This window comes from Pleurodeles waltl, chromosome 8, assembly GCF_031143425.1.
Source record: "Pleurodeles waltl isolate 20211129_DDA chromosome 8, aPleWal1.hap1.20221129, whole genome shotgun sequence".
Classification (NCBI taxonomy): Eukaryota; Metazoa; Chordata; class Amphibia; order Caudata; family Salamandridae; genus Pleurodeles; species Pleurodeles waltl.
In genome coordinates, this window is record NC_090447.1 from 51,104,048 (window position 1) to 51,125,219 (window position 21,172).

Genomic DNA, 21,172 nt, shown 5'->3' on the forward strand with positions numbered 1-21,172 from the left:
AAACCACTAAACAAGGCCTGATCTCACCCACTTGGTTGGATGGAGGTAGCACTTTCCTCAACAGCATCCCCCGACAGCACACTGGCACTCCCGAAAGGCATTGTTCATGCTGCAGCTCTCTTTCCCAGTGGGCCTGAAGAAGTTCTGCCACATCACACTACACTCAAGGAATTACATTGGCTCCCCCTCCTGACTTGCATTATCTTTAAGAATTGCTGCATCACATGCAAGGTCATCCGCAACACCATCCCTGTATACCTGCCAGAGAAAATAACCTCCTACAGTGAACAGGAGGGACACAGCTGGAATGAAAACAAAGATTTGCAATAGGAAAAGACCGGCAGGCAGGTCTTCTACATTTACATGGAATAACATCCCCACAGACACTAGAACTGTTTCATCTCTCCTACAATTCAGAAAATACTGAGGACTCACCTCTTCCAGGAGCATTTCCACCCTACACGATAATTTACTTGCAACTGCCCCTTTGTATACAATCTGGAAATCCTAGGGCCTTACCCTTGTTTGGCTCTCCATGGCTACCCAGCAAGGTTTGTGCTTGATAAGTGATAGGAATGTCAAGTTGCTGCAACATGACCATACAACACACTCATCACAACTAGCTCTTTTCACATACAGAATAATACAGCCACACAATCTCCGACCTGTAATCACTTCAATTTGAGGGCTGTGATGGCACACAAGTGGCAATTGCATGATACACAAATGCTACAATGATGCTCTTTTGAACCTGCAGCTTTATTTGTTGGCCCCACAATTAGAGACATTAATGAAGGTGTCTCTGGAGAGGGCCAGAGGCATCCCCAGCAAAGACTGTGCAAGTGCTTGCTTTGAGTGTGGAGGCAGCCGCAGCTACATAGCCTTAACAATCTCAGCATTTGCTTTCTGTACCCCCAGGTTACAGGAGGATGCATTGAGAAAGGTACTCATGGAGGGTAAGCAGCTACTGCACATGAACTCCATAACTGGAGCTTCAGAAGGCAAGGGAGCAATGTTCTGCTCCTGTGTAATTCCAGGAGGAACACTGGTTCTCTGTAGCAAGTATCCCTTTAGTCCCTTAGGGTAATACAGAGAAAGAGAGGTGGGCGCAAATACCAGAGGTAAGTAAAAAACGTGGCTGGAGTGGGTTTCAAATGTAGTACTAGAATATCACCCTCTTCACAAGGTAAACCTCACAAGACATGGATCATAATCAAAAACCCACAACGAAAGAGAGCCTTAAGGTTGCAATGAGACGAGTGAACAATGATGTGTTAGGCCAAGTTTTACAGGGTATCGCTCACTGCAATAGCATGACATTTCACTAACATATCATATTTGTATGTGTCGTACGACCAAAAAATTACCTCACTTGCGTGAATCCTCTGATGTCTCAAAAAGTACATCCTCCCTTTGAAGCTCTTCCCACACTGGACACATCTGTATGGCCGTTCAGCTCGATGCAGTTTGTAATGTGTCCTAAATTGATGCCTTCGGATGAAACTCATGTCACATTTTGGACAATTATATGGCTTCTCTCCGGTGTGAGTTCTTTTCTGATGAAGGACAAGGGACTCGCAGAGTTTGAAGCTTTTCCCACACTCGTCACACTGGAAGAGCTTCTTACTGTCTGCTGTCTTGTCGTGATCCGTCAGCTTTACAGACTCAGAGGAACTCTGATTCCCGTCAACGCGCAGAGAGGTGCTCTGCAGCATGTGAAGCCTCTGGTGTTCTAGAAGACCGTAGCTGTGGTGGAAGCCTTGGCCACACTGAGCACATGTGTGTGTCCTTTCTCCAGTATGACACATCTGGTGTTCAGTCCATTCTGCGCGCCATTGGAATCTCTCCCCACATTCCTCACAGAGGAACGGCTTCTCGCTCATGTGGATCCTTTCGTGCATTAACAAATGCGACTTCCAAAAGAAGCTCTTTTCACACCAGTGGCATACAAATGGAAAAGGTCCTGTATGGTTCTGTTGGTGCTCTGGAAAATGGACCTCATTGTAGATGTTTCCCCAGTGGTCGCCTGCTGCACGAGGTCCCTCTCCTGGCTTTTGCTGCATCGGGAAGGCTTCTCGGCGACTGAGACCTCTTTCGCATTCACTTGCAAACAATATTGTGAGCTCCTGTTTCCATTGTGAATTTTGCCAACTCCCTTGGTTTTGACTGCTCTCAACATGAGTTGGTGCCCCATTCATAAAGTGTCCAGAAGATGCATGAGCCTGTAATTGAACTGCGCCCTCTTCTGGGTTCTGGCTGTGTGTGCCTCCAACCATTAACACTTCACCTGCTGGAGAGGAAGCAAAGACAAGATACATTTATCCTGTTGGTCCACCTATCACAGTGAAACAAATATAATCCAAAATACTCAACTGGAAATGCAGTTTGTCTCCCAAAGTGGTTATTTATCTTGAAAAGACAGTGTTGTTGAATATTTCAATTGCGCGTTAAGTGCTATGGACAAGTGGCCAGACTGCTAGGGGAGAAAGCAAATCTGTCCCCTTAATTCTCCTGCGCTTATCAAAATATTCTACACTGAAAAAAGGAGGTTATCTTGGAGAAACTTAAATCACATTGTGAGTACACCTACATCATTAGGAATCCGCATTTTAGTTGGACTTCATGGCATTAAAAATGTTTAATATCCTACCTGCTAGCAGCCATCCAAGCCTAAATAATGAAACTAGACAATATAACTGGACATAGCAAACCAAGAAGAGAACGGGGACATAAACTCCTAACCCTAAACAAGATAACCTCATTAAGCATCCTTTGAATAAAATATTGTTTTGATCTTGGGATCTATTTCAAGAGCCGATAATTATGCCAGGCCCACCCCTACACAAAAATCGTATCTATTCGAAGAGCCACAGTAAGTAGCGTTAATTCACAAACCTCCCTTTCATTGCAAGAGTCACAGACAAATATGCATCGACTCAACCCAAGAGAGTCCTCATTAGTGTAACTATAGTCGGAATTCCACCCAGGGTGCGGAGTCAAAACAGCAGCTCTAGAGAAATTGACAATTCTTCTACTCTTTCTTTCTAAGAGAACAAATCAGCAACTTCAACTTCTAACAACACTCATGCGGCGAGATGTCTCAGGGCTTCATCTTTTCACCTACACTCTTCAACTTACACTTACCAATACTCAACTTCATTTCAATATCCTCCCACCTCAAAAGACCTATCAACTCAAGTACTGCCCAGCCACCATAAAGGACTCAAAACCGTTTTCAGGAGATCTGATAGAACACGTCAACAGAATTCTTCCTCAAGGCTCAAAACCTCCTCAACCTCTTCATTGAGCACTTTCTCTTTAAGCTTTGCAGAACTCAGCTCCAGACAGAATTAGACTAAAACACTGCCCCTTTGGTGTTAAAAGGTACAAGAAGAAGATTCCAAATTTGCATAGGATGTAATCAAGGAACCTGGAAACCTGGGATCAAATCGCATCTTTGACCAAATTGTGTGATGTTAGTCAATCCACTTTAATTTACTGTCTCATTTATCTTGATCATCATATTTTAGGACATCTTGCAGTGATTCAGTTCAAGATATCCTGTATGTAAAAAGAACTCTCTTGTATACAGATTAAAATACTATGATGCTGCTTCATCTATAACCATATTTAAGGGGCAAGCGACAACTTAATCATTTAGTCCTAGGATCACCACCTGGCCACTATTTACAAGGACTGTCTGTTATTTTGGGCAAATGGCTGTTGTCTGTAATTGATCCTATAAATTGATCCTATAACGGATTCTATATTTGACAGCATTTGTGCAGAATTTTAATGATACTTCTTCACAGCAACTGATGTGGCTGAATACATCCTCCAACTTCCGTGGCCACAGGGTGAAAGCTAAGCTAATGATTAGCCCAAGACAAAATCTAAATCTAGGATTAGTTTATATGCTGCCCAAGATAAAATCTAAAAGTGGTACCTTCTTGAGAAGGACAGTCAAAGTAATATGCTAAAGGACAAACAAATCTCCATCTGATGAGCATAGTGACCTCTGAAGAGTGTGTAGATGTAAAGGCTTCATGGCTATGAGAGAGTTGTCAGACAAAGTCAGTGATGGGTGCTTTCAGTCATGTGACTTTTTTCAACAAAAACACACAATTGGCAGAAACAACTCTTTGATATGCTTTAGGGTTATGCAAAAGTGAAACATGGGCACCAAAGGAGGGTTTGTGCTAGAGGGAGTAGCACAAAGAAAAGAGAAACTTCTTCAAATACATTATCTAAACAGTTGCTTCAAAACTGGGGATCTGTAGGCAGTGTGGAAGGAGGTGTTTTGCTGTATGAAATGGTGCACAGTGGCTTGGCAGTGTGGTGCACCATTCCACAGTTTGTGGTTCCCTGTTTTGAGGGAGATGGTGGTGTGTGCTGCAAGCTGGAGTTCAGTACACACTGTTGTTGCCTAGTGGTGCACTGTGCTGTGTGTGGTGGTACACTAGGCTACTGACAAGGTACACTATGCATTGGTTTATGATGCACGTTGTTGCAGGTGGTGGTGCTCTGCTCTGACGGTGGTGGTGGTGGTGGTGAGGTGCCCATCATGTTGTAGCAGAATGTGGTGAGAGTGGACATGCACTGTACTGTGGTCGGTTGTATAATAGGTTGTTGGTGGGGGTACACTACAAAGTGTGTATTGCTGCACTGTGCCGCAGATGGTAGTGCACTGTTTGGCTAATCTCTGGTATGATGTTCAGGAATAATGTGTGGGATTTTTCAAATTGCTGTAAGTGCTCCTTTATCTCTTAGGTTTGACAGGTAATGGCTCAAGCACCATTCATTCCCACATATTGTTTTCTACGCTTTCTCTTTGGGGCATTTAGATCAGTCTCCCCCAGCCATTGGCTTCTTTGGCTCAGGAACCTTCATGTATTGGCTTAAGGCATTTTCAATCGCATCAATGATAAGCGCCCACAGGAGTATTTTAGTCTCACCTTGTTTTTGTTGGCTGACTCCTCCCACTGGAATGCTCAATACACTATTTTACATATGGAAAAGTACACACTTTCTTTACACATTTAGATCTAGATGTACAAAGTATTCTTGAGGTCACAAGGAGCTCAATTCACAGAACCGCAAAAATGTTTTTGGGGAAGTACAAATCTCAAATTGAGATTTGGTAATTTGTTACCGACTCGGAATTTGGGTTTTACGATTTGGTATTTGGAAGGAACATGTTGAAGGTGTCCCTTCCTAATACCGAATCGGAAAGGTATGTACAAATTTTTTGTGACTGAAATGTGGTTGCAAAACATTTGCAATTTACCACCAATTGAAAGTTGGTGGTAACCCATTCGCAAATGGGATGGGGTCCCCAAGGGACCCTCTTCCCCTTTGAGAATGGTTGGGGAAAATATTTTGTAAGAGTAGGCAGTGGTCCAATAAAAAGTAAAACGTAATTTTTTTTATTTTTTAGAATACATCCCATTTTCCTTTAAGGGAAACAGAAAATGAGATGCGTTAATAAAATGCTTTATTTAAAAGCAATCACAGGCACAGTTCCTGCTGACCCCAGCAGGCCGCCATCCCTGTGATGGCCGCGTTTCCAAATGGGTCATAAATTGCGACCTACCTCATTAATATTCATGAGGTAGATCCATTTGAGACCCACTAGTGTGAGAAAGTAGCCTCTTTCTAGCATGGTTACCCCCATGTTTGGCCTGTTTGTCAGTATGTTTGACTGTGTCACTGGGATCCTGCTAACCAGGACCCCAGTAGTTATGCTCTCTCCCTCTAAATGTGATTGTTGGATACTGTTAACAGAGTATTCCACTCATAATTGGCATACTTGTGCCCCTTATAAGTCCCTAGTATATGGTACCTACGTACCCAGGGCTTTGGCGTTTGAGGGGATCCCTATGGGCCGAGGCAATACTTTTGCCACCCAAAGGGAGCCCATGCAAAGGCTTCTACAGGACTGCCATGCAGCCTGTGTGAAATGGTGCATGCACCCTTTCACAGCCATTTACTCTGCACCAGGTCACTTATAAGTGACCCATATACCAGGCCTTCCAACCCTGAAGGCTGGGTGCAGAGTACCTGTGTGTGAGGGCACCCCTGCACCAACAGAGGTGCCCCCACGTTGTCCAGGATCATTTTCCCGGACTTCATGAGTGCGGGGACGCCATTTTACACGTGCACTGGACATAGGTCAATACCTATGTACGGCTGCACAATGGTAACTCCGAATATGGCCATGTAAGGTGTCTAACATCTGGGAATTATACCTCAATGCTGATTCTAACATTCGTTGTATAATTCCATGCACTCTGGGGGCTCCACAGTGGACCCCCAGTACTGCCATACCAGACGTCTGAAGTTTTCCAGGCAGTTCCAGCTGCTGCCATCTCACAGACAGGTTTGTGCCCTCCTGTTGCTCCAGCAGCTCGAACCCAGGAAGGCAGAAACAAAGCATTTCCTTTGAAAGAGGGGTGTTACACCCTCTCCCTTTGGAAATAGGTGTTACAGGCATGGGAGGGGTAGCCTCCCAGAGCCTCTGGAAATGTTCTGAAGGGCACAGATGGTGCCCTCCTTGCATAATCCAGTCTACACCGGTTCAGGGACTGCCAGTCCCTGCTCTGGTGCGAAACTGGATAAAGGAAAGGGGAGTGACCACTCCCCTGTCCATCACCACCCCAGAAGTAGTGCCCAGAGCTCCTCCAGAGTGTCCCTGGGTCTTGCCATTTTCGATTCCAAGGTGGTAGGGCACTCTGGGAGCATCTGAGTGGCCAGGGCCAGCAGGTGACGTCAGAGCCCTCCCCTGATAGGTGCTTACCTGTGAGGCTGACCAATCCTCCTTTCAGGGCTATTTAGGGGTCTCTCCTCTGGGTGTTTCCTCAGATGCGGATTGCAGGAATCCTCTGCATACTTTACTTCACCTTCTACCAACAAAACTGCATCTGGGCCCTCCAGGAAATCTACAAACTGCAACAAAAAAGCAAAGACGACTTCTACAACATTGTATCTTCAGCTCCTCGGAGGACTGCCTGTCTTCAGCCTGCACCAGAAGAACGAAGGAATCTCCCTTGAAGTGAAGGAGTCACTTCCCTGCTTCAGCAGGCACCCCTCTGCAGCGACGACCAGTGGCTTGGGTCCCCCTCCTGACGAAGTGCATGGATCCAGCATCACGGGTGGTGGACTGAAGTGGTCCTGATGGTCCTGACATCCTACTGTCCAACTTTGGTGGAGGTAAGAGCTTGCCTCCCCATGCAAGACAGTACCCCCACGCCACGTGTTTTGAAGTTGCCAAGGCTTGTTGGCATCCTTCCACGAAGTTCTTTGTGCACCATGCAACTCCGGCCCCCAGCAATCTATCCTGCAATGCACAGCTTCCTTAAGTGGTTCTCCGGCGGCATGGGATCCCTTTGTGTAGAGCTGCGTGGGCCTCCCTTTGCACCTTCTTTGTCCCCGTGCTGCGGGACTCCTGCGCATGCTGCCTGGTCTTCTGAGGGTACTCTGAGTTGCTGAGAGTCCCCTCTGTCTCTCCCTCCTGGGTAAAGGCCACCTGGTCCCAGCAGCGCCATTTTCCGCCTACCGCAAGCTTTGCGTGTGCTAAGGCTTGTTGGCAGAATACAGTGACGCAAACCAGACTACAATCGTCCATCCGGCGTGGGACATCATCTGCACCAACCAGGAACCCGCATCCGTCTTCTCTGGTGCAGTACTGACTGTTCTTCTTCACCGGTGGTTCTTCTTTTGCACCTACTTCCTGGGTAGCAGGGGCTCCTGTTCTCCCTGGACTCTTCAGTGCTTCTTGGACTTTGTCCCCTTCTTCCACAGGTCTTCAGGTCCAGGAATCCATCGTTGGTGTCTTGCAGTCTCTTCTGGTTCTTGCATAATCTTCTATCACAACTTCTTGTGTGTTCTAGGAAACTTACTGATATTGACTCCTGTTTTCCTGGGCTCTGGGGTGGGTTCTATTACTTATCTTTGGTGTTTTCTTACACTCCCAGCGCCCCTCTACACACTACACTTGCCTAGGTGGGAAACCGACTTTCGCATTCCACTATTTTAGTATATGGTTTGTGTTGCGCCTAGGCCCATTTCTAACTATTGTGATTTTCATTATTTGCACTGTTTTCTCACTGTTTTTACAGCTAGTACTGCATTCTAGTGTATATACTGTGTATATTACTTACCTCCTAACGGAGTAGTCTCTAAGGTATTTTTGGCATTTGTGTCACCAAAATAAAGTACCTTTATTTTTGTAACACTGACTATTTGATTTCATGTGTGTGAGTACTGTGTGACTACAGTGGTATTGCATGAGCTTTGCATGTCTCTTAGTTAGGCCCTGGCTGCTCATCCACACTACCCATAGGGAGCCTGGCTTCTAGACACCGACTACATTTCACTAATAAGAGATAACCGGACGTGGTATAAGGTGTAAATACCTTAGGTGCCCACTTCAAACGAGGCCAGCCTCCTACAACTAGGAATCGCAAATGAAACTCAAAAGAGTTTAATAGATTAGGAATATCGATTTCATAATTGTGATTTGCAGGATATCACAATAAGGACATTTCTATTCTTCGTACATGTAGCCCATAATTCTTTATCTAATCCATGCACTGTATACAGAAGGCAATCCTAACCCTGTGTTCATTGTTTTACACTATAGCAGACATTTTTATTGCTTTTGTCTGCACTCAAGTAGGAGTATCAAACCTACTGGTTTTGCCAATGCTTGGGTATGTTTCATCATGCTGCGAACTACTGTTTCTTGTAGTAGACAAATACACACTCTCAGACCAAATATTAAACTGTGATTGCCTCAGATATTTTCAGCCTCCCACAAAACTGAGCTCCAGTTTTTCTTTTCTCTGTTAAAGGAAGTGGGATGTGCTTGCAACAGCTCACCTTAGTATATAGGAGAGGGGCTTCACTGGCTGCATCTGAGCAACCAATAGACTTTCAATGAGAAGACACCATCATTGATGCCTGCCTTGCAAAGACGCTTTTAAGCCACAGTAACAGTATGTTCTCCTGCACCAGATCCATCGCCACTTGTCAAATAAGAATCTTTCCCGCCATGTGCAATCGAATATCGATGGTCCTCTGACATTCTATCACACATCTGGGGAGTATCCTTTACCCCAACATACACTACCATACCAGGAAAGAATCATCTCAGACGCCTCCGAAGGCAGAGGTATTTGTGGTATGAGAGCTTCTGAATCAACACAACTCTTACAAAACAGATTTCTGAGATCACTGGTGTCAATTCTAAGATACACCCCCCGCAACTGCTTATACTCGAGATGAGAGGGGACCCTCACTCTAGTAGGATCACTTTTGTAAGATATTTCATTGCCGAAACAAAACGTAAAAACAGAAACATTCGTAACAGAGATATAATATAAGTAGTAAGTTCCTAACTATTTATGTGCATATATCTAGCCTTTTCTGCATAATTGATGAACGTAGATTAATTTGAACCCATCCCATAGAGAAGAGGGACAAACTATGTTCAGTGGGAGTCTTACCACTACTTAGCTTAAAAGCCCATCTGTCTATCCTAAATATGTACATTTTGCATGTGCATTTCAAAGACAGACATACTAGTCTTATATGCCACTCAGTGGTACCACAGTCACCCATTATGCACCGCCGAAGCAGCTGTCAATGTCTACTTCCAGAAGGAGCAAACTACCAGCGATCAGTTCTGGAATGGATCTTTACATTGCTTCACCATTACTTTGCCACCAACAACAAATGCTCCTAGAACGCAGGTGCCCAAGTAATAGGTCCAGGATCCTGCATGCTTCCTAAGGGCAGACACGAACACTGGATCTCGACCACAAAGCTGGATTTTTTATGGTTATTTATATTGATGTTATTAGTTTGAAAATATGCCAATTAGGCAGTACAAACTATTCTTGCCAGAGCATATCCATAAAAAGATTAAAAAACAGCACAATCCATGAAATCACCAATCAAAGCATCCTTCATTATTCTACACAGGCATATACCTCAAATTGGACAACTATAGAGCACTATCCCTTGGCCCATGTGCAAAACACAATCAACCCTATGCTAAAAAACAATTAACCCTGGGGCGGGAACAAGCTTTAAATTCTTGATAAAAAGAATCGAACACATAAGGTGTAAAAAGGTAATTACAATACAAACCCAGACCCCAATACAAGACCCGAGACTGCCTGATCAATCACGAGCCAAAAGTTCACGTTCATCAGTTTTGATAGATGTTAGCTTCATATAAGTGATATAAGCAAAAGGGCCAACATTTTGTGCAAACAGCAATTATTACATAAAAGATTAAGAATCTTCATTTATAACAAAAGGGAAGAGCTGATATAGACCAACAAAGAAGACAAATAGAAACCTTAGCCAAATGGATGCATAGAATAGTTCTAGTCATGGGAAACCTAAACTACCGATAAATAAGATCGATTTCATAAATATCACAAACTCCGATGGTACGAAATAGTCAAGGTAGCTAACCTTTCGGCTACTGCAGACAGGAATCTTCCTAAAGCCCAACATACTGTCATATTGTTGCACTTTACAATTATCCTCGTCACATTGTTGATGCAACATACCTGCTCACTTCTAAAAACCAGCAATAACAGGTTACTTCTTATTTTAACAACGTGTGCATGGAAAACAATGATATGCGAGAGAGTTAATACAACAGTTTGGCAAAAAGGGCAGGCATCCTTGTCCGAACCAGCCCGTCTAATCCTTCCCACCTGATGAAGGAAGGGACCTGACCCAGCCTTACCTTCAGGGCTCACCTCTGCACGTATCTACTTTTGATGTCAACCAGTTAAGACTGGATTAGGCCTCTGTGCTTTGCCTGCAATAAATGCTGCAGATTAGTTCTGTTAGTCACATCGACTAGGTCGCTATTCCGCAAGCACTTTTTACCAGACGCTTCAATACTCATTTCTGTTGGAATATTGACATGTTCAAGGGTTCACACCATGCAAGGAGGTTCAGAGAGGACTTCATTTCCTGCAGGTTAGCAACCCATTCACCTACATACCTCCTGTGTATGTGGATTTTTTACGTTATGCCTCAGGGAGCCTTCTGATTTTAAAAGACAGGCCCAATAATAAAACATTTGCTGTTTATATTTAAATAAAATGCTAGTGAGACCCAACTTGAGCCTCATGGCACTATTCACTGAGGGCCATATGATCCAAAGCTTTTTCCCATAGACACAGAATGGGTAAAATCCTTTGGTACATCTGGCCCTTAGTCTCTAGGCAACCGAGCCATCTTTTCCAGAAGTTGATTTCAATAATTTGCAAACGCTTAATATTCTTAGCTGTCATAACCTCACAACCATAAAGTGAAAACTGTACAATTTTTGAGTTGTAGGTCTCTCTCAAGACTTTAACTGACTTATGGCCCAGGGCTAAGTCCCGTCATTGTAGCGCACCAGCAATTAAATTGGGACGCGATTCCTGGAGGTCAATATGAGCTTTAAAATGTAAATTATAACTAAAAGGAAGACCTATGTATCTATATTCATTTACTACCTCCACTTGAACACCTCTCAACCACCACCTAAACTTTATGGGTTGCCTCCTTCCTTTTGAAAAAAACATGACCTTAGTTTTGGCCGAATTTATCTTCAAGTCATTCGCCTTACAATATTGCGAGAAAGCCTCCAATTGCCTCTGCAGACTCACCGGCATCAGATCTAATAACACCGTCATGAATATAAAACAGAGCTGATATAGCCTCCGTTCCCAGTGTAGGCGGGAAAGATCGGACCCGATTTAGGCTTACCAGGGCATCCAGATTTATTATGTGTCCTGCTGGGGTCCAAGCCTCACTATGGTTATTGCATGCACATTTCATACCTACTACAGTTGAACTTGTTCTTTTCCCTTTAGTTAAAAAGAAGTTTAATTAATTAAGTTTTATTTGGTTCAACAGGGTCTAAAGTTATACTACATGAGTACTGTTCAGCAAATGTTACTGAGATTTAGCTGGTAGAACTAGGGTTGATTGTCAGTATTTTTGCTGTATACTTCTGGGCTGGGTCGTCTTTTGTTTTCCTAGTGTAGTCCAACTACCATTGTGTCCTGCTGTCACAAAAAAACTCAAATACTCCTCTATTTGAGGGAGCCTATCAATCCTCCCTATTGTTGATTCTGAAAGCACTTTGATATATGAGGTCGCAAACGCAATTTATCTCACTTCTTTCATGGTCACTGCATCTCAAGGGGAATTCCACTGCTGTGGTGGGTTTCCTGCTGCTGCAAAGATACCCAAAACCAATACAAACCCTAAGCAATGCATGATTAACCAGAGTTAATCTGTCTTGCTTGTGTTATGTTCCTTACGTTGTTTGTTCTACACAGATCTACCCACTAGACTACCTTCTGGAGGGTGGTTAGTTGTGGTGCAGATTGGAAGCAGATCTGGTTCCAGGTACAGACAACTTAAGTAATAATTTGGTCTGTATAATAAGTGAGCAGAACAATTTGGAGTAGGAGAAAGCCGACCTTGAGACTTGAGGAGCAGGAATGATTTTATCGGGCTGGAGAGTTACTTACAGGGACAGATGTTGACACAAGTTGTCTATGGTTCAACTTCAGAATCCCGAACCTCTGAGGTTGAACCTTAATCAACTCCATGCATTTCTAAGCATTCTTGCAGAGAACAAAATACATTACATAAATGTACGTGATTAATTACCCATTGGGCTTGTATTCTTGGAACAGACGTCCATCTTGCTATGGTAAGCCTCACTTTGGCTCCGCTCCATGCTCTCACTCTTTTGCAAGGGGAAGAAACCAGAATCTTCATTCAATTTTAGCAGCATCTGAAGCCAAACAGAAGCAGTTAGAAATCGAAACAAATTTAGGAAGCAGGTACCATACACAGAGAATGAGATTCCCTTCCCTCAGGCCATGCCAAATGTATGACCCATACAAAAGCCTGAAAACTTAACCAGGAAGCCCTTCTGCTTCTGAAAATATGCCTAAAGTGACCAGACAATACCCCAAACATTGTTACTGGTACTCCACCCATGCTCTTGACTGAAAGAAGCCCGGAGGGCAGCTAAGATGACAGATATCAATGTCAGCGCAGCATGCTACAAGCAACCTAAGAAAGGATGGAGTACGCCTCAATGAAGCTTCTATCTAATGCAGCTGAGGTGCTGATGTCCATTTTATGCACAGAGCATCTATTTATATTAGAGAGGCAACATAAAATGATTGTACGAATAGGTCATTCAATTAGTAAAGCAAAATAAGCAAATCCTGTGTATTTCGTATCCTTTTATACTTGTACTTTTTCAGAGCACGAATAAGGGCAGCCAACACGTTTCGCTCTCTCACAGGCTTCCTCAGGGCTGCAATATGCAATGAATACAGCAATAAAATATATATAACATGTTGACCTCCTCTTCGTACAATCATTTTATGTTGCCTCTCTAATATAAATAAATGTCTCTAATGTTTGGTCATCTGGTAGCAGGCCTGCAGAGGTGGACAACACGCTTTGTGTACCGTGTGATTACTACACGTGGTGCAGTAATTGGGTCCGTAGCTGCCATTATTTGCTCACAGGTACACAGAGCATCACAGATCTTAAGGGGTCTAGAAAGAAATCTTGCCTGACAAACCCAAAGAACCAACCATCCGGACATAACACAGTGCCTCACAACTGAAACAGCCAAGTGCAAAGTTGAAAAGAATCAAATAATCTTTGTTATTATGGTAACCCATTGAAGAACAAACTGTTCAACACCATCATCAGTCAAACGGAGCAAACATAGATGATACAACATATAGCACCTGCCCACAGACAAAAACCATCAATCCTTTTTCCTACAGCATGCTATCTCAAAAAGCTTCTTGCGCTACTTCCTTTTGGTAAAATGGTCCTCGCCTTATCCTCGATTCTCCACATTCATATTGCCTCTCAGAGTAGCCTACTCTGTCGCACGCCGGTCTGCCTCGATCCCACCATATTTCAAGAAACAGGCCGTTTCGCTCATCAAAACCACAACCTCCTCTTGTGTGTAAAAATTCAGTACAATTTAACAATAATTTACATTCTCTAGCCTATCCATTCACCACACTTTGCATTACCATAAGTTCACAACATTGATCTGATTTACTTAGTCTACTACAAACTGGAGGAAATGTGTGGAATAGTTTCCTATGAACAGTTTCCAAAGAGCACGATATTAATTCCAATAACCAACAATAACTGCTAAATCACGGTAACTAGAATAACCAATAGCCTTGAACTGTGGAGCAGCGAGCTACAAAGCATAAAGTGCTTCAACGCCTCATGAGGGGTGGTGAGTGCTATACAAATGCAATTACAATACAACAGAACATAAGGTTAAACCTACTCTTGGGCAGGGACTTCACTTAACTGAGGATTACCCAGCTCATCTAAAAAAAGTGAAACCTGCCTTTAGAGATGGCTATGGTTACTCTACTAGTCTATTCCCAACCCACCCTATTGTGCGTCTGAGATAAGGAGTTGAGGCCTCTTTACTTGGAGTCCTGGGTCAATCAGAATTTACTGGTCATTATCAAGAGTGGCTAACAGAGTTTACCACTGATATCCCAGCGGTACAATACCTCTGCACTCTGACGTGGTCAAGTACTCCTTCTTACAACGGGGCTCTCTCAGGTCAGTGCGTCTGGGCAGGTAATATCTACTTTAGAAGGTGGAGGGGTTTAGAAACTCAAAACACAGCGTAACGCTACAGATGACACTTAGAGCCTGATTTAGAGTTTGACGGACGGGTTACTCCGTCACAAGCGTGGGATTCCCATAGGAATCATAGTACGGCAGAAGGGATATTCGTCACGCTTGTGATGGAGTAATCCTAGCCGTCAAACTCTAAATCAGGCCCTTAGTTTTAATGTCCAGTCAGTGCTTCCATTAAGTAGTACATTAACCTATGATCTTCACTATGAATCAATTCTGCAGGTATTGCAGCTCCAACACACTAGAGCTCACACCTCCCACTCTCGAAGTGCCTTTTGGTGCATTAGGGAGCGTTTATGACACAACCAAGTCTCGAAGTGCCTTTTGGTGCATTAGGGGATGTTTATGACACAACCAAGTCTTGAAGTGCCTTTTGGTGCATTAGGGGATGTTTATGACACAACCAAGTCTCGAAGTGCCTTTTGGTGCATTAGGGGGCATTTATGACACAACCAAGTCTCGAAGTGCCTTTTGGTGCATTAGGGGGCATTTATGACACGACTCAGAGTCATACGCTGAGCCCTGGCATCATGATGGGCATCTGCTTCTTACAGTCATGACACAGCTTGAATCTTGTCATTTTCAGTGGAGACATTGTTCTCTCTCACGCACTGCAAAAATGTCTTTTGAACAAGGTTGAGAGCACAGCTCCGGTTCCGCATCGGACAGCATGAAAAAGAAGGAACTGACATCCGCACCGTAGGGTGGTGCCTGTATTTGGCTCTGCTTTGCCACTTCTGGGGTGGTGTGGAGTCAGCCTGCAGCTGCACGCTGCCACCAATCGCATGTGGGAGCACTGCTACAAAATTATCTGGATCCAGTCTGGTGCGTAGAGGATATCCTAAGGTAAGAAATCTGCAGTTAAAAGTATCCATCAGAAAAAGTTTTTTTTATTTGTGACAACCTTATTCCCAAAATTGCTTGCTTCATGAAAGAAGTATGTATATATATCCCATGATGAAGCCCAGACATCACTGGCAAAATCTTCCAGCTAGAGGCTTGATTAAGATGACCACCTTTCCTGGCCCTGGGGTACTGCCACAGACAGAATGACAGTAAAGCGTGACCCAAAAGGATGCGCCTTCATAGTTACATTAACATCCTTGGAAAGAAAGAGCACCAAATATGCAACCTGTGCGTTATCTTCGTACATAACTAACTGATAAAGAATCACTGTAATCCAGCTACACCCCAAAAATAACAATCATGGAATTAAGGATGCAGGAAATATTAGCACTGAAGACAAGGGGCTAGTGATAAGAGTGAGAGAGGCAGATGCATACAATACAGGCACAGCTCAAGGAGTGCATGCTTCTTTATCCAGTGTAACTTCCCTCTGCAAAGACGAGTAATAATAAAGGAGCCCCAGATGTTTTTTGGTTGAGACCGCTCCAGCATCAATTCCCAATATGCCTCCAGCTGCTCTTGGCAGTAGGATACATCCTGCAGCCAGCATTTAACCTGGGGATTAGGATGCCAGCCCCAGTGTATGGCCACCGTTTGCTTGGCCATGAAAAGCAGGGTAGCTGTCAGCTTGCAGACACCGGGTGGGCCCCTCCTAAGGGATACCACCAGAGTGACTAGGTGGGAACTAAGAAGGCAATGGTTAATGATTTGTTTAATAATGTGAAAAACTTCATTTCAGTTCTGGGCCACCCCGAGCACTCCCATGCAAGTAAAGAAACGTGGCCTTGACGGTTGAGCATCTGAAACAGCTAGCATCATCAGAGAGACCCATCTTGTATAGTAGAATAGGTGTGCAATACAGTCTGTGTAACTTTATATGCAGGAGTTGCAACCTGTAGTTCAGTGAGAGTGCACTGGAGTAGGAGCAAGCAGTAGCGCCACTGTTCTTCCGTTCATTGGGGTCCCAGTTTGGCTCTCCACGTGTACCAAGCCTTCAGGGTAGATATAGGGGTCTTTGGCTGCTTTGTTGTATATGGGTGAGTGACAAGTTTATGAGAGGACAAGGGTGTTATGAGAGCATCAAGAATATGGAAGGTTGGGGGAGCCTCTGGTAAGGTGGCATGTATTGCTGCTAGCCGCCACAAGTCTGTAATAGAGGAATATATCAAGAATAGAGTGTGGTGGGTCATCTAGGATTTGCAGGGATGTGACGAACTGCCCCTCCAAGTATAAGTCTCCAAACGTATGGAGCTGTAACTAAGCCAACTGAAGACACGCAACATGCTCAATAGCGACTGGAAGCATCGGTTTCCCAGCAAGTCAAATACCTGGAGCGTAAAGATAAGCAAGCCGAAAGCATATACACAGTAGATCCCAGGCCCATATCAACTGCTCTCCATGGTCATCTGACAGGCAGGCGTAGAGCAGTGTCCAGAAGGCAGGGGAATGCGTCATCTGTCTGAATGGCCAGATGTGGCTGGAAAAGTGGAGGCTGAAGCCAGAAGTGTGCACCCTGCGCTTGGGAACCCAAATGCTCAAGGGGTGGGGGTGGTAGGTCAGCATTTCACAAGGAATTCTGGGCTGCTTACAGGTCCCAGCCAGGACTGTGAGATTGGCACATAGGCACCTGAAGAATTGTGTGCTGAGGGGAAGATGGATATTTATGAACAAATACAGAAACTTAAGCAGGATTCCCATTTTAGCAATAGGGACCCTACCCGCCACAGACAGTGGTAGTAAGGGCCAAGCCTGTATTCACTCCTCTAGCCAGAGCATCATTGCGCCATCATTTATCCTCAAGAATTCATCCATGCTCTTGTTAACCCAAACTCCTAGGTAACAAACTGGCTCTATCGCCCACTGCAGCAGGTATTCAGAAGTGAAAGGTTCTGCAGTGGGGGCCAGGGGAAGACGATCGACTTAAACCAGTTAATAGAGATCCTGACACAACAGCCGAATTTCATAAATTGTAAGATTATGGGCGAGGTATCGGTGTGTGGGTCGCAGACATATAATGTGACGTCATTGGCATACATAGAGACCAATTTCTGCCTGGAAGTGTACGCAAGGCCTCTGTGAGAATGTGGTTTCACCGCAATTGCAAATAGGATGGGTGTTAGCGGGCACCTCACTTAGCGCCACGGGCAATGGTAAAAGAAGAAGTAACCAGGCCATTAATGCACATGTATAAGGTAGTTTAACGCATCGGATAAAGGGAGGGCTAATATTGAGGCGCTCCAAGACTTGGAAAAGGTAGGGCCACTCCAAGGAGTCAAAGGCTTTGACTGCATCTAGGAGGATTGCCACCACACCGGGGTGGTCATTACCAGAGTGAAGGAGCGCAAACATAGCACGTACACTGTGAGCAGCAGAGAGTGAGTATTTTACTGTCAACACTGATCATCAAGAGTCTGACACAATTCACATCTATTGGGTGGCATTCCGGGTCTCAGGATCGTCACAGTAACAGCCTCCGTACGGAGGGGGGGTAGTATGCCTGTCTGTACAGCCTCCTCATAGACTGCCAGCAGATGGGGTGCAAGCATGTGAGCGTATTCTTTGTAGAAGGATATAGTGAGTCCATCGGCATGCTCCATATGGTCTGAACTATGTCCTCAACAGAAAAGGGCACATCTTGATACTGTCTGTATGAGTTCTCTAGCCAGAGGAGCTGTATTGAGTTGAAGAACTTGCCAGGTTGGTAAGATCAGGGGTCACATTTGATATGTAGAGGTCAGTGTAGTAGTAGTAGTAGGACACAGTTAGCTGTGCTAATGTGACCTCCTGCAGATCATCTAGCAGTTCCAGGATGTAATCACTGGCTCAAGGTTTACAGAGCATTATGGCAAGGGTCTTGCCTGCTCTATCACCCTCCCCATACCGTTTAGCGACAGCCTTCCTGTCAAGCTAACAGAGTTCTTTTTCCACTAATTCCTTGTATTCCACAAGTTTGCTTTTGATGGTGGCAAGGATGCTCACATCTCCAGTCTCATAATAGTCAAGCTCGAGTGTGCAGTTATCTGTTTTGAGAGAACTTAATTGCGTTGGTAATGATTTTAGCACTCTAAATTGCCGGTACATGCATGGTCCATGGATTACCACTTTGAATGCTTCCCATTGCGTGGATGGGGACTTCCCTCTTTGAGCACTGAGGGAGAAATATTTAAGGATATCTGACTTGATTTTGTCTCTGAAAACAGGATCTCTAAGAGCCTACGGTGGAGGTCTGGAGAATGCTCTTTACGGGCATGCAGGGGAGTGAACTCCACAAGGACAGGGGAATGGTCAGACAGTGTCCGGGGAAGATGTTCTATCTTGGCTGCCCAAGTGAGTAGATCCAGAGTGATTAACTAGGAGTCGATTCTAAACCAAGTGTTATGATTAGAGACAATACATGTGCCCTCTGTTCTTTTTGCATTTTTTATTCTCCATGTGTAAATTAGACTGTTGTCCTTCATAATACTGTGTAGCTGGGCGGCCAAAGCAGTACGTGGGCATCCAGTCTGACTGGGCCTGTATACCCTCTAGTCTAGGATCACACTGAAGTTGCTGCACTAAAGCACGGTACTAGTTCCAAAACCCGGGATCTTACATTACACCTCTGCAAGAAAGTCAGGGCGGTCTACGTTAGGACCATAGATGGCAGCCAGAGTGATCGCCAGCCCTTGAGTGTACCATGCTGGATTACAAATCTACCTTTCCTGTTACATAGTCACTCGTGTGCGCCAAAGAGTACCCTTACGGATAAGAAGCGGTACGCCACACTCATAGTTGGAGTACGCTGCAACATGGAATTCCACAATACAGCCATACCGCAACCGGGAAGCCGTTGCCTTAGTCAGGTCAAGCTCCTGCAGAAACTGAACAGAGATTGAGTGACATTCAAGATGAAAGCATACTATGAGGCAGTGCACTAATCTACCTGCTCAAATATTCTGAATGTTTTAAAGACAGGTAAGCGGACAGAGAGACCACAGTCATTTCAATATTATAAGAAATTCCTGCATCAAAGGTAACTATGCACATAAAACCTGATTTCTTAGCATAATGGATGTGCAAGACAGGAGTGGCCCTAATGCTGCACCTGAGTGATGCAGTGATAATACATGTTGTTACAATCAAGAGATTCATTTTTACCTGTTCTTGGTTGAAATCCCCAAGTTCTTCGTGGGTCTGTTGGTGCCTGGAAAGGTTTGCTATGCCTTTGAAATTTTTGCCACAAAGGTTACACATAAATGGTTGCTCGCCCCTGTGTGTTTTGTAGTGTGTTCTAAACTGGTGTCTCCGAGCAAAGCTCATATCACATTTCGGGCAGTTATATGGCTTCTCTCCAGTGTGGGATCTTTTCTGGTGAAGAACAAGAGACTCCTGGAGTTTGAAGCTTTTCCCACATTCCACACATGCGTACTGCTTACTTGTGCAAGTCTTGAGGTGTTTGAGGAGATGCAAATATTCAATGGAACGCTGCTCCCCAGGAGACATGTTCTCATGGATGTCAATGCCCATGTGTTCTAGAGAGGAGTAAGTGTAATGAACGTTCTCCCCACACTCCGTGCACCTGACTGTTCTTTCTTCTGAGTGGCATCTCTGATGTTCAATCAACTGTGATTCCCACTGGAAACTTTCCCCACATTTCCTGCAAATGAAGGGCATGTCCCACCCAAGGTTGGCCTCTCCAAGCTGTGTCATATGAACTTTGGCATGTGCAATCAAATGTGAGCTCTCCTGGAAGTCCTCTCCGCACTCACAGCAGATGAATGTGTCCCCGCCAGTACTGAGCTCAGGTTGCGGAGTAAGTGCTATCTTACTGGCGGCAGCTTCACAGACCTCTCTACATAAATTCTGAGGATCTCCCACCTGGCTTCCATTCTGCTCAAGCGGGGCGGGACTTGTGGGGCAGCTCTGTTCGCATTCTTTTGCTGCACTGTGCCCATGGGTCATTTTCTCCTCTGTGTTGACATTACTTGCAGCCACCTCAGTATTACCAGTGGGAGCTTTGGGTTCCATCACACAATTGTACTGCTCCTGGTGGTCTTCTCCCCTTGGGGACACACTGTGCCCAGAGTCCACTGAAATCAATTCAGGCGAGTCCTGCGTTACTTCACATTCCACAGAAGAGTCACTGCTTCCATTGACTGAGGCTCCTGAATCGAAAAGAACATAAAAAAATACTTAACTAGGGTAAACCACCAACTGTTTGCTTTCCTATAATATTGACATGCTCACAAGGAGGCACATATTATGCTCTACCACAAAGCGAGAGAACTGCCTGCCTTTGAAGGAAGGGTGGCTCAATGGTTATTATACATTGTAGTGCTGCAATCCACAGAGACATCACTACCTATCAGGATACTGTTACAGAACTCTCTTTTCTTGATTGTACATGGTAGACCTCAACATAAGGAGCAGCAAAATATGTGTAGGCCATCCAACCTCAAATGATTTCTCCTTCGGTAGTCCTGCTTCGCTTGTGCTTGGGTGCAAGCCTGTGAGTGCACTCTATGGACTTCAAGGGCAGCCCTATAAATGC

General features: G+C 44.6%; 1 protein-coding gene across 5 annotated transcripts in view; it reads right to left on the minus strand.

The window, feature by feature from the left end:
- LOC138249699 (uncharacterized) overlaps positions 1-21,172 on the minus strand; it is a 200,731-nt gene that overhangs the window by 51,138 nt on the left and 128,421 nt on the right. For 4 of the 5 annotated variants that reach the window (XM_069203686.1, XM_069203688.1, XM_069203684.1 and 1 more), the window contains exons 9-11: positions 19,780-20,786; positions 12,697-12,823; positions 1,368-2,290 (exon numbers count right to left, since the gene is read on the minus strand). In XM_069203686.1, coding sequence (XP_069059787.1) covers positions 1,368-2,290; positions 12,697-12,823; positions 19,780-20,786 — 2,057 coding nt within the window. The remainder of the gene's footprint in view (positions 1-1,367; positions 2,291-12,696; positions 12,824-19,779; positions 20,787-21,172) is intronic. The other variant, XM_069203687.1, reaches the window with a different exon arrangement.